The sequence below is a fragment of the Artemia franciscana genome, chromosome 11 (assembly GCF_032884065.1).
Source record: "Artemia franciscana chromosome 11, ASM3288406v1, whole genome shotgun sequence".
NCBI lineage: Eukaryota > Metazoa > Arthropoda > Branchiopoda > Anostraca > Artemiidae > Artemia > Artemia franciscana.
Genome location: NC_088873.1, coordinates 38,346,430 through 38,367,914, shown reverse-complemented (window position 1 = coordinate 38,367,914; position 21,485 = coordinate 38,346,430). Strand labels below are relative to the sequence as shown.

The 21,485-nt window shown below is 34.8% G+C and overlaps 2 protein-coding genes across 2 annotated transcripts in view; one reads left to right on the top strand and one right to left on the bottom strand.

Moving 5' to 3' along the window:
- LOC136033194 (rhophilin-2-B-like) overlaps positions 1-21,485 on the bottom strand; it is a 140,510-nt gene that overhangs the window by 111,751 nt on the left and 7,274 nt on the right. The window lies entirely within an intron of this gene.
- On the top strand, positions 16,381-18,697 carry LOC136033191 (uncharacterized). The gene is made up of 2 exons (XM_065713898.1): positions 16,381-17,696; positions 18,301-18,697. The coding sequence occupies exons 1-2, from the start codon at positions 17,439-17,441 to the stop codon at positions 18,466-18,468; spliced, it is 426 nt and encodes a 141-aa protein (XP_065569970.1). The 5' UTR covers positions 16,381-17,438; the 3' UTR covers positions 18,469-18,697.

Here is a 21,485-nt window from a genome sequence, read left to right as displayed (position 1 = left end):
TTAAAACGTAACAAAAATACATACAAACTAACTATTGAATTTAAAGTTTTTTTTTATATTCCCCCCTCATAAAAGTAACCCCACAAAAAATCCTGGATACACCCTTTAATGCTTCCAAAATCTCTTAGTTTCTGTGACTCATATCTCCTATTACATATAATGGTCATATCATCTACGTTTCTTCGCTTCTCTCCACGTTTAACGTCCACTTCACCGAAAAACTACTCCTGCCGAATAAAATCCTTGCCTAAGCCCCAATGAGGAGTAGTAAACCCATATATCCCAAAGTATAACTAAAAAGAAAAAAACCCCTAATGTCAAAAGAAATAACGCAAATTCCGTTAAAGAAAATCTTGACACCCTCTGCCCTAAAAAACCAACTCACTGAAGACAAAAAGTATAAGAAAATAAACTAGGGATAATACAAAACACTTTCTGCGACTCTCATCCCCTATTACCTATAATGTTCCCATCAGTTATTTTTTAATTGCTTTTCGCGATGTTTAATATCCGTTTCAATGGGAAACTATCTCTTCCAAATAAAATTTTTACCTAAGCACCTAGGAGGAATAGTACACTCATACATCCCAAAATATTGAAAATGCAAAAAGTGAAAACCATCTAATCATAGGCAACGCTGTAGCGTTGCCTATAGTAAAGGCCACATGGCTTCAATATTTTCTAATTTATTATTTTAACCCCACAGGCAGTTCGTATGGAAGGGGTGGTCACATGGACTTTGAAGGGGGATCATTCAATTCGAAATTGAAAGGGCGAATAGAGGCCCTCCATGCCCTCTTTTCCCCAAATCTATCCGATTAAAATTTAGACATAGCTATTTTCTTCAAAATAGTCCAAAGACCAGGTAAAAAAAAAAAACTTGGAGCTTGAAACGACCCCCAGAGTCCTGGGGAAAGGGTTTTAATTTATGCCCCAGGTACATATAAGATTTCTATGGAAAAGGTGGTTGTTTAAACTTTGGAGGAACCCGATTTTAAAGGAAATCAGAAGTTTTAGTTCCCTTTTGAAGAGTCAAAAGTGATTGTAGGGCAACTAGGCTCCCAGGCCCTCTTTTCCTCAAATTCATCCGACCAAAATTTTGAAATAGCTATTTCCTTCAAAACAGTTCAAAGATACACAGCTGTGCCTCTGGGTTTGACAAAGCCTCCCTGAACTCCATAGCAAGGATTTAGTTATGTCCCGTGGGTATGCAAACGTTTTTTTTATGCAAAGAATGGGGCTCACAAATGCTCAAACTCTCTCACTCAAACTCGATCACTTACATACTCAATCACTCGCTCACTCAAACTAACTCACTTATTTACACACAGGCTCACATCCATGTGGAGGAAGTGGTCATATAAGCTTTTTTACGGGCCTTTTTCGATTGGAAATTGGAAGTTCTAATGCTTTTTGAAGAGCCGACACTGATTGAGGTCAACTAATCCCTTCCAAGCCCTCTTTTTCCAAATGCACCAGATCCAAAGTTTGAGACAGCCATTGTGCTTAAAATACTTCAAAGACGAGATACCAAAACTCCAGAGTCTATACAAACCCCCAGCGGGGGCAAGCGATGTAATTTTAGATACCCATTTCTTCCAAAATATCCCTAAGATCATTTAACAATGCCTAAGGAGTTGACACAACGTCCCAGAGCAGGTGGGCAAGTTGTAAGTCATGCCCCTGAAGCATATAAGGTTCTTATGGAAGGGATGGTCATATAAGTTTCGAAGAAGCCTCATTTGATTGGAAATTGAAAGTTCTAGTTTTATTTTGAAGAGTCAAAAGCGATCGGAGGGTAACTAGCCCCCCACGCCCTCCTACCTGCAAATGCATCGAATCATAATTTTGAGACGTTAATTTTGTTAAAAATAAGCCAACGGTCATTTAACAATGCCTCCAGGTTAAACAAGTTTTGAGAGATCCATTTTGTTCAAAATAGTCAAAATGTCAAATAACATATTCCAGGTTTAATACCCACAGCTCTTGGGGCAAGGGCTAGAAGTTTTGCAATTTTTAGAAGTTTTACAGAAGTTTTACATATAAGGCATTTCTGGATGGGATGGTCACATTCGCTTTGGAGGGGGTTCATTCGTCTAAAAGCTACTGCATAATTGGCATTTTACTAAAAGGGAATTATATTTCAAATATTTCCTTTTGTACATATTACGAGAGTGAAAACAAAAACAAGATTATTTGCTATGATTGTTCATTTAATTTCTGTTCTTCTTGGGTTTAGAGCTTTATTCGTTTTAAGTTTTATTTATTCATTTATATTAGTACCTGTCGCATGTTTGCTTTTTTTGAATCTGCGTGTAATTTCTGTTCGTTTTGGGTTTCATTTATGCTTCAGTAGTGAAAGATTTTTGTTCGTTTTCAACTTGATTTGCATATTCAATTTAAGGTTTGCCCATTTTAAGATTTATTTATTCATTTTAGTTATTATTTGTTGGATGTTTGTTTGCTATGATTGTTCGTTTAATTTCTGTTCGTCTTGAGTTTCATTTGCGCTTCAATATTAGAAGATTTTTGTTTGTTTTGAGTTTCATTTGCACATCCAATTTAAGCTTTATTCGTTTTAAGATATATTCATTCATATATATTAGTATCTGTAGGATGTTTTTTGTATGATTCTTTGTGTAATTTCTCTCCGTTTTGGGTTTCATTTACGCTTTAACAGTATAATATTTTTGTTTGTTTTAAGCTTGATTTATATATTCAGTATAAGCTTTACTCGTTTTAAGATTTATTTATTCATTTATATTAGTATCTGTTGAATATTTGTTTTTTACGATTCTTACACAATTTCTGTTCGTTTTGGGCTTGATTTATTCGTCAATAGTAAAAGATTTTTGTTCGTTTTATGCTTGATTTACATATTCAATTTAAGCTTCACTCGTTTTAAGACTTGTTTATTCATTTGTATTATAGTCTGTTGTATGTTTTTATTTTATGATTCTTTATGAATTTTCTGTTTGTCCTGGATTCTATTTATGCTTCAATAGTATAAGATTTTTGTTCGTTTTAAGCTTGATTTACATATTCAATTTAAGCACTCGTTTTAAGATTATATTATATATTTATATCAGTACCTATTGTATGTTTATTTTTTCATTATTTTTTGTGTATTTTTTGTTGATTCTGGGTTTCATTTATGCTTCAGCAGTAAAAGATTTTTGTTCGTTTTAAGCTTGACATCTAATTAAAAGCTGTACTGGTTATAAGATTTATTTATTCATTTTTATTATTACCTGTCGGTTATTTGTTTTATATGATTCCTTATGTATTTTTTGTCCGTTCTGGGTTTCATTTCTGCTTCAATAGTAAAAGATTTTGTGCGTTTTAAGTTTGATTAACGTATTCAATTTAAGCTCACTATAGGTTTAAATAATTAAGCTTTTAATCACTAGTTTTAAAACAATTAGATTTTGAATAGTTATAAATAATTTAATTATGTTTTAAATAATAATTAGGTTTAATATAGTTTTCTGCCCTTCTAGAAAAAAACATTGGTGTATAACAAGGCTATATCCAAGATTTTGCTCAGGAGGAGAGAGGGGTAAAATATATACAAAACATTTCAAAAACATTTTATATGCATTTTTTACTTTTTGATGAGTCGTATTTTTTGCGGGGGGTCAGACCAGATAGCCCCCTAAATACGGCCCTGATGTGTAAACGTAGAGATAAAAGAAGAGTAGAGGCCAGATTGCGAAAAAAACTTCGCGGTCAGATTTCACTGTTAACACTTAGCTCCCACATCCTGCGTTTTGGGCGTTTTGGACGAAACCGTAGTAATTTTGTGGATTGGCGACAATTCTTTTACCAGTATTTTGTAGCAAAACGCAAATCCGTGTGTGATGAAATTTTTCAACAGGATGCGATCAAACCTGTTCGGAAATCAAATTTGTAATTGGTTTTAAATTGTTTATATACTACAATCTTGAAATAACTATTCTTTTCCTTCTGTGTGTTAATAATAAAAGTTAAAAATCACCGAAATTCGTTTTCTATAAGACAAGGTAAGGGTAATCGCAATTTTTCCCGCATCGTAACTGCGAATTTCAGATATTTTTGAAAGTTTTTTCCCTACATTACATACGTAATTCGAATTGAGTTTTCCGCAAATCGCAGCAATGGGAAACTAGGAGTGAGCCAGTGTTACGCTCTGTGGCGTCAATTCACGAAAACTTAGGGGGAGGAATATGTATTCAATCCAAGGGTGGGCAAATTTGTTATTTTTCAATTTGTTTAATAAAAAAACCAACAGGTGGTATTTTTCCACAAAAATCCAGCCAAATAGGTTTCTTCTCAAATCCAGGGGGACAAGGAACCCCCCCCCTCAGTTTACACCACGGGCTATGCTGGATGTTACAATTTGAAATTTAACTTTGGCCAGTAGAGTAAACGTCACCAACCAGCGATAATCACGCATCTATTCTTTTTTTTATAATCTGTATGAGAGTAACAAACGGGGTGCCAATTAGATGGGATAGGGAGAGAACTATCGCCCCTACAGACCTCTTGAAAAATAAATTTAATTTTAAAATCGGAAAACATTTTTCGCGCAAATTTTAGAGAAATATTTTTTTCCAATTTTCATAAAGAAATGTTCCCTCCCTTTTATTCTTGTAAATTGCAGCCATTAGTAATATTTCGAATTCTTTAGCCGATTTGAATCGATCAAAAAGTTATTCTTAGTTATTTGGCTTCCCTATCCTTCGGTTATTTCACATTATTAAACTTCTGACAAGTAAAAAGAAAAAGGGAAAATAGTTAACTTTTCAAGAGTGAAGGTCTAGTTTAAAAATGATACGTCCTTTCTTCTTCAAACCACGAAAAAGCAATATTTTGAAAACTAAGCACCTAGCAAATCATTTTTGTACATCTAAATCAAGCAGTGCGTTAAACACTGAAAAATAATATTTGTAGTTTCGTATGACTTCAAATTGTATTGAAATGTTTAACCTTCCCCCTTATCCTGTTCCTGGCCCATTTCCCTTTGGGTACGATCCGATCCCATATCCCCTTTCGAGTTGCAAAGAAAATCCAAGAAAGGGTTAAGCTTTGAAATTTTTTTTCTATTGTTTTTTCCAATAAAATGCCACTTTTTTTAGCATTAGAAAACCTTGTACACATATTTGGTATTCTAAGGGAGCACTTAAAGCACCCTGTGAGTGCCCTTGAAGGTAATTGCATAAAATTCCTTAAGAAGTCACCCCAAATATTTCTTTCAAAGCCCCAGGGATGCGAGCGCCCTCAGACTGAAACTTAAGGGTTGCTTGATTTCTATTAAAATTGATCGAAATTCCTGCAAGATCCTTTTTATTTTTGTTTTTTTTCATAATTTTCAGCACAATTTGATACTTAGTGGGAAATGATTTTATAACGATGGAATTGTTCCAGGTTTCCGTATTTTCTAATTTCAACAAGAGCTAAGAGCTCATATGGCATTTGTGACGAGGCAAGAAGAGCTAAGAGCCAAGAGCTCATATGTTATAAGCTCTAAAAAAATTCTAAGAATCAATAGATTGATTTAAAGGAAAAATCAGAGGCTTAATGCCGGTCAGGATTTAAAATAAGAGCTCTGAGTCACGATGTCCTTCTAAATATCAAAATTCATTAAGATCTGATCACCCACTCGTAATTTATAGATACCTCATTTTGTCTAATTTTTCCTCTCCCTTTAGCCCCCCAGATGGTCGAGTCTGGGAAAACGACTTTATCAAGTAAATTTGTGCAGCTCCCTGGCACGCCTACCAATTTTCATCGTCCTAGCACGTCCAGAAGCACCAAACTCACCACATCACTGAACCCCTCCCCCCAATTCCCCCAAAGAGAGCAAATCCAGTACGGTTACGTCAATCACGTATCAATGACATTGGCTTATTCTATCCACCAAGCTTCATCCCAATTCCTCCACTCCAAGCGTTTTCCAAGATTTCCCCCTCCAACTCCCCCCCAATGTCAACAGATCTGGTCGGGATTTGAAATAAGAGCTCTGAGACATGAATTCCTTCTAAATATCAAATTTCATTAAGATCCGGTCACCCGTTCTTAAGTTAAAAGAGAAAGGATCCGTTCCTATTATGTTAATCACGTATCTACATCTTGTGCTTATTCTTCCCATCAAGTTTCATCCCGATCTCTCCACTCTCAGCGTTTTCCAAAATTTTTTGTTTCCCTCCTCCAGCCCCCTATGTCCCCGGATCAAATTCGAGTTGAAAATGGAGCATCTGAGACATAAGTTCCTTCTATATATATCAAGTTTCATTAAGATCCGATCACCTATTCGTAAGATAAAAATACCCCAATTTTGACGTTTTCCAAAAATTCCGGTTTTCCCCTCCAACTCCCCCCAATGTCAAAGGATCTGGCCGGAATTCAAAAATAGAGCTTTAAAGCACAAGATCCTTGTAAATATCGAATTTCATTAAGATCTAGTCACCCGTTCGTAAGTTACAAATACCTCATTTTTCCGAACAAACCCCCCCTCCCAACTCCACCCAAGAGAGCAGATCCGGTCCGGTTATGTCAGTCACGTATCTTAGACAGGTTTTTATTCTTCCCATCCAGTTTCGTCCTAATCTCTCCGCTTTAAGTATTTTCTAAGATTTCTGGTCTCCCCCCAACTGCCCCCAATGACGCTGGATCTGGTTGAGATTCAAAATAAGAGATCTGAGTTACCAGGTCCTTCTAAATATGAAGTTTTATGAAGATTCGATCACTCCTTCGTAAGTTAAAAATACGTCATTTTTTCTAATTTTCCAGAATTAACCCCCCCCCCTCCAATAGAGCGGATTCGTTCCAATTATGTCAATCACGTACCTAAGGCTTCTGCTTGTTTTTCCCACCAAGTTTCATCCCGATCCCTCCAATCTAAGCGTTTTCCATGATTTTAGGTCCCCCAAACTCCCCCCAATGTCACCAGATCCGGTCGGGATTTGAAATAAGAGCTTTGAGACATGATATTCTTCTAAATATCAAATTTCATTGAGATCCAATCACCCGTTCGTAAGTTAAAAATACCTCATGTTTTCTAATTTTTCAAAGTTACCCCCCCCCTACTACCCCAAAGAGAGCGGATCCGTTCCGGTTATGTCAATGATGTATCTAGGTGCTTATTTTTCCATCAAGTTTCACCCCGATCCCTCCACTCTAAGTGTTTTCCAATATTTTAGGTTTTCCCCTTCCAAACCCTGCCCCCCCAATGTCACCAGATCCGGTCGGGATTTATAGACACGATATCCTTCCAAACATCAAATTGCATTAAGATCTGATCAACAAACACCAAAACCATGAGGAACAATAGGGATTTTTTTGTTGACAGTGGAAAATAAATTAGAATGAATATTTCGGCCCCATGTCCAAGGGCCGTCCTCAGCAACATAAATAAGAAAAAACAACTTACAAGAAGATAAAATCAATAAAACTAAAATGAACAGTTTTTCAAAACAGTCCCAGCATCCTTACCTCAGCGAAGTTCAACCAGGACTGATAAATAAACTGTTATGAAACGAGGCAATTCATTGAAATGAAAGAAAATGATTTAAAAACAGGCTTTTAATGCCAGCCTAGCTTTTTTCGCTGCTGGTCTATTTGTGACAGGTTCTGTGTTAATATCTATTGGTTTTTTATAATATTTCGTAAGGTCATTTTTAATTAAATTTGTGTATAAAGCATTCAGTGAACATTCTCCTAAATCCCTATTTAAGGAGATATAATTATTAATCTTAAGTCTGATTTCTTAAGTCTGATTTAATCTTAATTCTGATTTAATTCTTATAAGTCTGACACAGAACCTGTCTCAAATAGACCTATAAGATCAGCAGCGAAAAAAGCTAGGATGACATTAAAAACCTCTTTTTAAATCATTTTCTTTCATTTCAATGAATTGCCTCGTTTCATAACAGTTTATTTATCAGTCCTGGTTGAACTTCGCTGAGGTAAGGATGCTGGGACTGTTTTGAAAAACTGTTCATTTTAGTTTTATTGATTTTATCCTCTTGTAAGTTGTTTTTTCTTATTTGTATTGCTGAGGACGGCCCTTGGACATAGGGCCGAAATATTCATTCTAATTTGTTTCCCATTGTCTTAAAAAATTCCCTATTGTTCTTCTTGTTTTTGGTGTTTGTGATGGAAAGGCAGTGTGGTCTTCATCGTTATTTAGATCTGATCAACCGTTCGTAAGTTAAAATACTTCATTTTTTCTATTTTTTTCGAATTAACCGGCCTCCACTCTCCCCCATGGTCAAATCGGGAAAACGAATATTTCTAATTTAATCTGGTCCGGTCCCTGATATGCCTGCCACATTTCATCGTCCTAGCTTACCTGGAAGTGCCTAAAGTAGCAAAACCGGGACCGACAGACAGATCGACAGAATTTGCGATTGCTATATGTCACTTGGCTAATACCAAGTGCCATAAAAAATTATAAGCTACATAAAATCCTCACTCCGGTCGGTCAACCATAAAGATTAGCTGTGCTTGTAACTCAGCCTCTTTTTGATTCAATTCCATTTAACGCAACCTACGTTCAACTCAACTCCTCTTCAACTCAACCTCATTTTAGCTCAATTCCCTTTTAACTCAATCCCATTTTGTCCCCCTCCCCTTTTAAGTGATTCCCATTGACCAAAACTCTCTGTAACTCAAAATTTATTCAATTCCCCCTCTTACCCCCGTTGAACCCAGCTTCCATTTCATTTAAACCAATTCAACGCAACTGAAATTACCCTGTTGCAGGGGTTTAATTGCCTGTTGAACAGCATTGGGGTGACGGGGTTGAGTTAAACAGGGTTTGAATTACATGAGAACTTAAAATTATTGCAACATGGGAACCTAAAAACTGGGAAAACAAAATAAAAAACAACAACAAAAAGCAAACCTAGAAACCAAACAACAAGGAAAACCACATAAATGACAAACAGATAAAATGAAAAAATAGGAGAATTTAAAATTTTAAAGCCAAAAATCCTGATTCCAAAATATTGTTTCATCCAGTATTTCCGTTGGCTTTACAAAACCCTTTTCTTGTTTTTCTTTTCTCTTTTTTTGTGATGGCACGCCAATGTGGTTTACGCGAATTATATTTGCATAAATGGCACATAATAACAATTTTATTATGGCACAGATGTATCCATTTTCAATGTAATATGGCCGAGGTATAACTGTATATTTGACCCAAAATATCCGTTTCATCATGGCTCAAAAATAGCTTCGTCATTGTATAATGGCTGAGGTATAACTGTATACATATAGCCCCTAATAACAAATTTTTCCGAATGGAGTGCATAAATGTTTAAGAACAAAATACGCCATTGCCCGAGAGTACGATATTTAAAACTTAAAGTTTATAAGAACAGCTTTTTGTAGGTTCTAACCAGATTATCTGAAAATTTTGTGGCACAGAATGATAGAAATCGTCACTTTACTTTAGTGTGATCTCTTTTGTTGATTAAAACAGCGCAAAATTTTTGATTTCAGTGTTAGAAAAATACAGAAATAAGAGCCAAAATAGATTCATTATTGCAAAACATCACTGCAAAGAATAAAATGCATTTCTTCAAAAAATTTAACTATTCATTTTCTAAAAGTAATTTAGGCACCATTGCTCTATGTCTTTAAAAGAAATAAAACTAAAAGAAGAATATTAACATAAAACTTTTTCTTTTCTACTTTTCTAACTATTCATTTTTCAAAATTTTTGAATTTTTAATTTCAGCCCTCTGCTGATTTTCTTTCACCTCGTGTTCGACACGATTACCCTTGGAAAAAAAAGTAGAAAACATATATACATATATCAGTGATCATTCTCTACAGGAAACATGCACAAATCATATTTTTGGACATGCGAGCTTGAAACCTCTGCTTCTAAATAGTGGTGTCAATTCAGAAAATTGGAAGGGGGGAGTCTGTGTTTTTACAAAATCTTGGGAGGGAAAGTTTGCTATTTTTTCAACGAAATGTCGAAAAAATGTACTTTTCAATGAAAATACCCGAAAAAGTTTTATTTAAAATCTATGGGGGATATGTAGAGACACAGTCCCCCTGCCTCGGCAAGTGAAGTCACTACTTGTAACATGATGCGGTTATCTCCAGGACAACGCCGCCTCTGGGGGCGCCCCTCCTATTTCTACATTCAAGTGAAAATTATTCTTCAACTAGCTGTTGGGGTGGCGCTTCGCGCCACCCCAACACCTAGTTGGTGGGGGCGCTTCGCCCCCCCCCAAGCCCCCCCCGCGCGCGTAAGTCGTTACGCGCCATAATAGTTACGCGCCATTGTAGTTGTGTCCCTATGTCCCACCTGTGAATATAGATAGATATATATATATATGGTTTTAACTACGTAAAACTTGCGAATATACAACATTCTTTGCTGTCCCATTGTCTTTGCATATAAATAGATTGTCAGGTTTACCGACTCTTGAACATGCAACATATAATGGTCCATGGGAAAACAATCTGTATTCAGATCTATACCTCATGATTCTAATGATTGCCCTTGAGCTTTGTTGATGGTGATTGCTAATCGACCATTCCCTGTCCCGGTGTCCCGGTCGTCATTTACATCCCCCTGTTTCCTCCGGTGTCCCCGTTGTAGTTGTGTCCCTGTGTCCCGGTCGTCATTTATATTCCCTGTGTCCCGGTCGTCATTTGTATCCCGGTGTCCCGGTCTGTATATACATTCGTTTTTTAGTTTTGTTTTTCTCCTTTATTTTTTTCCTTTTTTTTTCTTTTTTAGCTTATTTAGATTTTTAGATTTTTTAGTTTTTTTATTAGTTTTTAGTTTTTTTTTCTTTTTAGTTTTTTTGTCCCGGTCGTCATTTATATCCCCCTGTTTCCCCCGGTGTCCCCGTTGTAGTTGTGTCCCTGTGTCCCGGTCGTCATTTATATTCCCTCTGTCCCGGTCGTCATTTGTATCCCGGTGTACCGGTCTGTATATACATTCGTTTTTTAGTTTTGTTTTTCTCCTTTATTTTTTTCCTTTTTTTTCTTTTTTAGTTTATTTAGATTTTTAGATTTTTTAGTTTTTTTATTAGTTTTTAGTTTTTTTTTCTTTTTAGTTTTTTTGTAGTTTTTACCTTCTTTTTAGTTTTGTTAATTTTTTTTTTACTTATGTCCTGGTCGTCATTTATACTCCCTATGTCCCGGTGCTTTGTTGATTGCTAATCGAACATTCCTTTTGTCCTGGTCGCTTTCTCTTTGAGTGTCGTCATTTATTTTTTTCTTTTTTAGTTCTTTTAGTTTTTACCTTTTTTAGTTTTTTTTAGTTTTTTAGATGAAAATTTTTTTTAGTTTTTTCCTTTTTTTCTTTTTAGTTTTTTATTGGTTTTTACCTTTATGTTAGCTTATTTTTCAGTTTTTTCCTTTTTTTATTAGTTTTTAGTTTTTTTGTAGTTTTTGCCTTTTTTTAGTTTTTTCAGTTTTTTTTTAGTTTTTTATTGGTTTTTACCTTTATTTTAGCTTATTTTTCAGTTTTTTCCTTTTTTTTATTTTTTTTTTAGTTTTTAGTTTTTTTAGTTTTTTACCTTTTTTTAGTTTTTTTAGTTTTTTTAGTTTTTTAGCTTTTTTATTTTTTTTTATTAGTTTTTAGTTTTTTTTGTAGTTTTTGCCTTTTTTTTAGTTTTTTTAGTTTTTTAGCTTTTTTATTAGTTTTTAGTTTTTTTTGTAGTTTTTGCCTTTTTTTAGTTTGACAACTTATTTTTATATATATAGATAGTTTTTTTTTTTACTTATGTCCTGGTCGTCATTTATACTCCCTGTGTCCCGGTGCTTTGTTGATTGCTAATCGAACATTCCTTTTGTCCTGGTCGCTTTCTCTTTGAGTGTCGTCATTTATTAGTTTTTTCCTTTTTTTTTAGTTTTTTATTGGTTTTTACCTTTATTTTAGCTTATTTTTCAGTTTTTTCCTTTTTTTTATTTTTTTTTTATTTTTTATTTTTTTTAGTTTTTTACCTTTTTTTAGTTTTTTTAGTTTTTTTAGTTTTTTAGCTTTTTTACTTTTTTTATTAGTTTTTAGTTTTTTTTTGTAGTTTTTGCCTATTTTTAGTTTTTTCAGTTTTTTTTTTAGTTTTTTATTGGTTTTTACCTTTATAGTTTTTTTAGTTTTTTAGCTTTTTTATTTTTTTTATTAGTTTTTAGTTTTTTTTGTAGTTTTTGCCTTTTTTAGTTTTTTCAGTTTTGACGTCACCTGATCCAGTTTTTTCAGGTGACGTCACCTGACACATCCATCCACACATCCACAGACAGACAGACAACTTATTTTTATATATATAGATTAATGTTTTTTTTGTGGGTAATTTAAAACTAGTAAGTATCTATGGGGGATATATAGAGACACAGTCCCCCTGCCTCGGCAAGTGACGTCACTACTTGTAAGATCCAGAATATATTGAAACTATGATGCGGTTATCTCCAGGACAAAGCCGCCTCTGGGGGCGCCCCTCCTATTTCTACATTCAAGTGAAAATTATTCTTCAATTAATGGTTTTTTGTGGGTAATTTAAAACTAGTAAGTCTCATAGATTTGCAATCTGCAACAAAAGCATATCCTTTTTTTGTATTGTTATATTGTTATATCCTTACCTTATATCATTTACATCCTTTTATTCCTATCATATCCTTTTTTATGTCCTTTTTCTGCATCGTTATGTCCTTTCCTTATATCCTTTATATCCTTAAATCCCATTTATATCCTATTTTGAGTTTTTTTTAATGTTATATCCTTTCTTTCTATCCTTTAAATCCTTATATTACTGTTACGTCCTTTTTTATATCCTTTTGTTGTATTGTTATAGCGTTATATCCTTTCCTTATATCCTTTATATCCTTTTCTTGTGTTGTTATATTATTATATCATTTCCTTATATGCTTTACATTCTTTATATCCCTGTTATATCCTTTCTTATATCCTTTTTTTGTATCAATTTGAGTTTTATAAGGTTTAAGTTACTGTTGGCATAGGTCGCTCTGTTTGATACCAAAAGTTGCTTTAAAGGGTTTTAAAAGTTGGACCGATGTAGTATTTATTTTGAGCTGAAAACAGCCGTATTTATTCAATATGAGAATATTTTACAACAGCTTTTAAATTATGATTGCTCTCTAGGTTGACACTTATTTTGAGCCCCTGTTTAGGTTGATTTTGAAGTTTGAATAAGTTCTCAATAGTTGAAGTTGAAAGTTCTCAATAGTTTGGGTTATTTTCAATATTAGATTTGTTAGGTTTCTTGGTAAGCAAATTATCTTCGTTTTGTGTCCATGCTTCAGGAATTTAAAATAATTTGCCAAGAATGCAACATCTTTTCCGTAAAAAGAAACAGCTCATCATTCGGCATAACTGTATAAAACGTACATTTGAGATACATCAGTGACTATCCTTCATGGGAAGTAAACGAAATTTCATGTTTTTGCAAATGTGAGCTTGAAATCTTTGTTTTGTTCACAACATGTTGAATTTATGACGCAGTTTTCGTCGGGATCAAAGCACTCCTAGGGGACTCCCCCCACCTTTTTCGAAATTAAATGAAAGTTTTCTTATGCAAAAAATATGGACAAAATTAAAATTTCAAGCAGTTCGTGGTAACGAACTGTCGTGTTGAAGGGGAGGGGTCCGGAGAGGGGGTTACATGGGAAGATCTTTTAATGGAAGACTTTATCATGAAGGAAGATAATTTCCATGAAGGAGTCGCATCAAGCATTATTTAAAAAAAAAAAATTTCAGCTGGAAGTAAGGAACAGCGTTAAAACCTAAAACGAACAGAAATTATTACGTATATAAGGGGGTTTGTCTCCTCCACAATACGCCACAATACCGAGGGCAACTAAACCTCCTTCCCCATCCATTTTCTTTTATCAAAATCGTCCAATCAAAACTATAAGAAAGCCATTTAGCCATATATATATATATATATATATATATATATATATATATATATATATATATATATATATATATATATATATATATATATGCAAATTTCGTTTTAATTATTCATGTGCGGCGAGCCAAAATCAAAACATGTATTATTTCAAAAACGTTCACAAATTAATTAAAAAAGTTTATTTTAACTACGAGTAAGAAAATTGTTCCTCGCTCTTTACGCTAAAGTTTTTTATTGTTTTAAAAAGTAGAGCTGTGACAAAGAGCCGAAATTTGGCGTAAAGAGGGAGGCGCTGAGGAGGGGACAACCCCTTTCATATGCTGAATAGTTTATTTTTCCTTTTAAGTTTTAATGTCACTCCTTACTTGCAGTTAAAAAAAACTTGTTTTTTTATTTAATATATACAGATAAAAACAAATAAATCTCACCTCACGTATTTGTAATCCGCAAGGAAGTCTATTCTTTTGCTGTACTCTTGTTAATGTTTTTCTTTTTTTGGGGGGAGGGGGTGTTTTTGCTGGCACGAATCATACTTTTTGTATGTTGTTGTCAATTTTCTTTTTTCTATTTTGTTTGAGAGAGGGGGGAGGGAAGTTAGTTGTTGTTGTCATGGGTCACTCCATTTACCAGCAAGAGCTACTTCATATAGGTTTCAGGATTAAAAATATGTATATTAGGGCTATGAAGTTACTTACTAGCTAACTTGATTTGGGAGTCGCTGTATGTCAGAAATCATTCACACTGGGTAGCGTGTGCCAAGCAAGGTGGAACTTTGCCAAGCGTTTTGGGAAGTGTGCCAAGCGTTTTGGGGACTGTACCAAGAGTTGCGGTATTGTGCCAGACATGGCGGAACTGTGTGGCATATGTGGTGCTATGATATATACACAGGTGCCAGGAGGTCAGCCCCCTCGAACTTTGTATGCAACTCTATGGCTTGGTAAGCAAATTATCTTCGTTTAGCATCAATATTGAAGACATTTAAAATAATTAGCCAAGACACCATCTTTTTTTGTAAAATAGCAGTTCATCATTGGCACATGTACCCCTTTAAAACGTTGAATGAAAACATTTCGTCTGTCCATCCCTTAATTTCTGTCGACACATAAACCCCTAGTTGAAAACGTCGCTGATCCATAGTTTAATGTTGCAACAGGCTATTAAATATTGCAACACTTCGTATCACAATGTCCCAAGAACAACCGACCGTTGATTTCTCCTAAAATTAAATGCTGTTTTCCTGCAAGGAGAACATGTTCTAGATTACCGGACGGTTATGTCATTCAGCAAGAAAGCACGTACGATTTTGTTTCGAAGGGACACAACTTCGAAGAAAAATCGTAAAAACTTCAAAATTTCGTCTACAAATCATAAGAAGCAAGACATTATCAATAGATTTTCTTTTTATTATTCTTCTTCTTGTTTCTTGTTAAAACATTTTTTTTGTAAATAACGGCAAAGACCACAGCGCCTTTCCATCATAAAAGTACAACAAAGGTATATATATATATATATATATATATATATATATATATATATATATATATATATATATATATATATATATATATATATATATATATATATATATATATATATATATATATATATATGTATATATATTTTGTATTATATTTTGTGTATGTATATGTTTTTATTTATTTTTGTTTCACTTTTATTTCCTTGATACCCACGCATGGCTGATGTTTCTGGTTCAATTCCAGATAAGACAAGAGCTAAGAGCTCATATGGCACTTGTGACGAGGTCGGAAGAGCCGAAAGCTCATATGGTACGAGGTCGGAAGAGCCAAGAGCTCATTTGGACGAGGTCGGAAGAGCCGAGAGCTCATATGGTACGAGTTCGGAAGAGCCAAGAGCCAAGAGCTCATTTGGCACTTGTGAGAAGGTCAGAACCTAAAGTTAAACTTTATAGCACAAGATCCTTCTAAATATCAAATTTCATTAAGATCTGGTCACCCTTTCGTAAGTTACAAATACCTCAATTTTCAAAATTACCTCCCCCCTCCCAATTCCACCAAAGAGAGCAAATCCGGTCCAGTTATGTCAGTCACGTATCTTAGACAGGTTTCTATTCTTCCCATCCAGTTTCATCCTGATCTCACCGCTTTAAGTATTTTCTAAGATTTCCGGTCCCCCCAACTGCCCCCCCCCCCCCCAATTACGTTTGATCCGGTTGAGATTTAAAATAAGATATCAGAGTTACGAGGTCCTTCTAAATATGAAGTTTCATGAAGATCCGATCACTCCTTCGTAAGTTAAAAATACGTTATTTTTCTTATTTTTCAGAATTTGATGTACGTTTCTTCATCAGTGTTTAAAATAGTTAAAGGCCTCAAAAGTTAGATCAGACCCAAGTTTCAAACTGTTTAGTAATTTTTCGATTTCTTTCCATAATTTCAGGTATTCTAGCTTCTGTTCGAACGTTTCTTCGTTTTCTTTGAATGGCTTGTTGGGGGGGGGGGGGGGTAAGTGTAGCTCATATGGCACTTGTGACGAGGTCGGAAGAGCCGAGAGCTCATATGGTACGAGGTCGGAAGAGCCAAGAGCCAAGAGCTCATTTGGCACTTGTGAGAAGGTCAGAACCTAAAGTTAGACTCGGTACTAGAGTTATCGAATTTGCTGTACTTTGTTTATTGGCAATTATTATAAAGATAAACTTGAAAATACAATGTTTCTATAGTCTCTTCTTGTTCGGTATTCTACCTGTAAAGAAAATAAATTAGTTACATTTGGCGTTTTTTTTTCTTCGTGAATTCTATTGTATTCTTCTTGTTTTTATTGTTTCATTGTTGTATTCTTGTCGAATTTTTCTTTTTGATGTTTTATCTTTTTTAGCATATTTTGGAAAAGTGATGAAAATGGGATAATGGTCGCTGTAATATTGTTCTAGGACTCCGGAATGTTGTTGATCAGAAAGTATGTTTGTAAAAATCAGATCTATTGTTGAGCCGTTAATTGTAGTGGGCTCTTGTATGAGCTGTAGAAGTCGAAGATTACTAAGGGCATGTTGTAAAGTATTGTATTCAGTATTTGTTGTTTCTTTACTGTTTATATTAAAGTCCCCTAACAATATTGTATGACCGTTGTCAATACATGGGGTTAGTAAGTCGCTAATGCAGTTAATGAGTGTATTAATGCGCACGTGGTTTGGCTTGTAAATACAGAATATGAAATTTGTCTGTTGTGGATGCTCTATTGTAACTTTTATTAACTCAATGCTGTTACACCTGTAGTTTTCGACTTTATAAAACCGACGAGGGGTGTATGATCTCAGTTTATCGGTTAGGGGGGAGGGGTCAAGTATATCCGCAATTATCGTATTTGTAACTTCCTATTTTCCCAGTTGCAGAGAGTCTACCAGTACTGCAACTTCTAAATCTACACGATTTAATATACGCGTCCAACGCCGAAAATGCGAACAAACTCATTAGTTTTGTTGGTTTGCTATTAAAGATAGAAAGGTTGCAACCAACAGCCAGCAACCGGCCGACAACAAAACTAATAATAGCCAGTGACGACCTGACAGCAGTGGCACAGATGATGCTTTGGGAAAAACCAGATAAAAAATATGACGTTACTATTCTTGATAGATATGCAATAGTGAACGCCAATATAAATATCTTCAGGAATAGTACAAACCTGGTTCCATCACTGATCGTCCCAACCAAATTAATCAGCCTGGGACGCCACCCCGCCCTGCCTCAACGTCAAGTTATAAGAATTCCAAATCCAACCATAGTCCGAGATGAAGAAGGAGTCTTCATCAATGGACAGATGGTATCAATAAATCCCAATGTAAGTATTTAAGTTATTCTTATAAACAAAATATTCGAAATCGGGTACTATCTAATACCTTTCAAACCACCTATGCTATAAGGCTATATAATAATTGGAAAACAGGAAAGCTGGATATAGACAAGCGCTAATCAGAAAATTGCTAATTTCAAGTAGAAAAACATATTATTTTCAAAATACTTTTTTTTTCACAACCATTCCATATGGGAATACCATTCCTAGAAAGACTTGAGCTTTTGTTTTATTGTAGTTCAAAAGAAAATCGTCCAATAAATGTTCGTCTTAGGTTTTAATTATTCATGTGCGGTGAACCAAAATCAAAACGTGCATTAATTCAAAAACATTCAAAAATAAAATAAAAAAAAGTTTTACCAGAAAATCGCTAATTTCAAGTAGAAAGATATATTATTTTCAAAATACTTTTTTTCACAACCATTCCCTATGGAAATACCATTCCTAATAAGACTTGGGCTTTTGCTTAGTTGTAGTTCACAAGGAAATCGTCCAATAAATATTCGTCTTTGTGATCTCATTGAAAAGTCGACCCAATAGCAACCCATTCACGAGAAAAAAAACACACAAATTAAAAGATTTTTTTTTTCAGTTTGCTGACATCCTATTAATGCCCGAAGAGGAACTGGCCATACTTAAAGAAGCCTCATATACTGCAGTAATCAGTAGACTGGTCATTCACGGGATTGACATAGATACAACTTTAGAAGATTTAGAAGCACCACCCCTAAGCGAAGAAGACGTAGAATCGGACCCATAGACTAAATATGAATCACAAAAAAATGAAATCATTTCTAAAAAATAACTTGCATAAAAAACTGATCTTTTAATTGTTTGAATAAATTGGAATTTGTTTTATATATGTTGTTCTATATTTATTTAAAAAACCTAGTATGAGGTTTTTTTTAACACTTTTTTGAAAAAATATAGAATATAAACCTCACCCCGCTGCCAGCGGGGCTCATGGAGCTTCGCTCTATAGATAATGTTACCTGTAAGCAAGCCCACTTTACGCATTTTAACAAGAGAGACGCATTGGGGGAATAGAGGGGAAATATATAATTTCGACTGTATATTTACACATTAAGGGGGGGGGAGGTAAAATATAGGGGGTTCCATGCAAAATCTGTTTGCTACAATTGTTATGCATATTGTAAATTGTTTTCTTATCATGCTTCCTTCTCAAACATGTTTCCTTCCTAAATCGTAAGTTAAAAATACCTAATTTTTATAATCTTTCAGAATTAACCCTCGCCCCCACTCCCCCAAAGAGACCGGATCCGCCCTTCCAACTCCCCCGAATGTCACAGGATCTGGTCGGAATTTGAAATTAGAACTATAGCACAAGATCCTTCTAAATATCAAATTTAATTAAGATCTGGTTACCCTTTCGTAAGTTACAAATACCTCAATTTTAAATCTAAGCGTTTCCCATCATTTTAGGTCTCCCCACCCCAAACTTCCCCCAATGTCACCAGATCCGGTCAGGATTTAAAATAAGAGCTTTGAGCCACGATATCCTTCTAAAAATCAAATTTCATGGAGATCCAATCACCTGTTCGTAAGTTAAAAATACCTCATTTTTTCTAATTTTTCAGGATTAACCCCCCCCCCCAACTACCCAAAAGAGAGCGGATCCGTTCCGTTTATGTCAATCATCTATCTAGGACTTGTGTTTATTTTTCCCACCATGTTTCATCCCGATCCCTCCACTATAAGTGTTTTCCAAGTTTTAGGTTTCCCCCTCCCAACTCACCGCCCCCATCACCAGATCCGGTCGGGATTTAAAATAAGAGCTCTAAGACACGATATCCTTCTAAACATCAAATTTCATTGAGATCCGATCACCCGTTCGTAAGTTGAAAATACCTCATTTTTCTAATTTTTAAGACTTACTCCCCCCCCCCCCCCAACTACCCCTAAGAGAGCAACTAAGTTCCGATCATGTCAATCATGTATCTAGGACTTGCGCTTATTTTTCCCATCAAGTTTCATCCCGATCCCTCTACTCTAAGTGTTTTCCAAGATTTTAGGTTTCCCCCCTCCAACTCCCCCCAATGTCATCAGACCCAGTCGGGATTTAAAATAAGAGCTCTGAGACACAATATCATTCCAAACATCAAATTTCATTAAGATCCAATCACCCGCTCATAAGTTAAAAATACTTCATTTTTTCTATTTTTCCGAATTAACCGGCCCCTACTCTCCCCCCAGATGGTCAAATCGGGAAAACGACTATTTCTACAATGTCATCAGACCCAGTCGGGATTTAAAATAAGAGCTCTGAGACACAATATCATTCCAAACATCAAATTTCATTAAGATCCAATCACCCGCTCATAAGTTAAAAATACTTCATTTTTTCTATTTTTCCGAATTAACCGGCCCCTACTCCCCCCCCAGATGGTCAAATCGGGAAAACGACTATTTCTAATTTAATCTGGTCGGTCCCTGATACGCTTGCCAAATTTCATCGTCCTAGCTTACCTGGAAGTGCCTAAAGTAGCAGAACCGGGACTTTAGGTTTTCTCCCTCCAACTCCCCCCAATGTCATCAGATCCGGTCGCGATTTAAAATAAAAGCTCTAAGACACAATATCATTCCAAACATTAAATTTCATTAAGATCCAAATACCCGCTGATAAGTTAAAAATACTTCATTTTTTCTATTTTTTGCGAATTAATCGGGCCCCCACTCCCCCCCAGATGGTCAAATCGGGAAAACGACTATTTCTAATTTAATCTGGTCCGGTCACTGATACGCTTGCCAAATTTCATCGTCCTAGCTTACCTGGAAGTGCCTAAAGTAGCAAAACCGGGACAGACCGACAGACAGACAGACAGACAGACAGACCGACAGAATTGGCGACTGCTATATGTCACTTGGTTAATACCAAGTGCCATAAAAAAAAAAAAAATGGACTTCAACAAAATTTTTGCTGGAATTTAAAAAGAGTAAAAACAAAAAATGTATTTTTTTTGTTTACACTCTGATTCGTGTTTGAAGTTCAACAAATTGTTGAAATTATCAATATTTATGTACTTTCCAGTAGAAATATAATTCTCAACGTATATAGGTATTATTAATATAAAAGTTTGGATTTGCAATGTAGATTGAAATTTCTTGATTATCATATTAAAATTTAATTTGGTGCCCTTTAAAGTAAATTTATTTATAAACGTTCCTATATACACATATTGATGTACAAACATTCCTGGATTTTAATTAATATTTGGGAGGAATAGAAGAATATCATAGGTTCTTAAAAATCTTGCATTGCTTCTGGAATAGTTACAGTGCATTAATAAAAAAGAAACAAACTATTTAGGCCGTTTTTACATAATCACAAGACAGGAATATGTTTATTCTAAAACAGGACACAGTTAGTCTAAAACACAAACAAAACTCAGAGAAACCTTCCAGTCTGTCTTTGAGCGGGAGAAAGACAAGTTCTGTATCACATTGGAAGTTCTTTATTGGGGACCGTCCATGCTGCTGTTATGTACTGTTGCTAACTGTCCAGGCTGTTGCTGTTATATGGTGTTATTGCTGTTACGTTGGCACAAGTGGTTGTGCAAATGTTAATCTTTGTAACACGATTTTCAGCTGTTGAAATTCCATTTTTTTGTTGATGAACATTAAAAAAACATGTTAAATTTCAAGCAATTTTTTTTTTACAGAGAAGTTGAAAATTATATTTGATTTTGTTCATTAGACAAAGCATTTGCTCATTGCTATTTTCCATTTTAGTGTGTGTTTTATTTTCCTCCATGTTTG

Bases quoted from the DNA above. Each gene is read 5' to 3' on its own strand.
- LOC136033191 (XM_065713898.1), top strand. From the start codon at position 17,439: ATGATGCTTTGGGAAAAACCAGATAAAAAATATGACGTTACTATTCTT. The intron at 17,697-18,300 runs GTAAGTATTTAA...TTTTTTTTTCAG, and splicing joins TGGTATCAATAAATCCCAAT to TTTGCTGACATCCTATTAAT.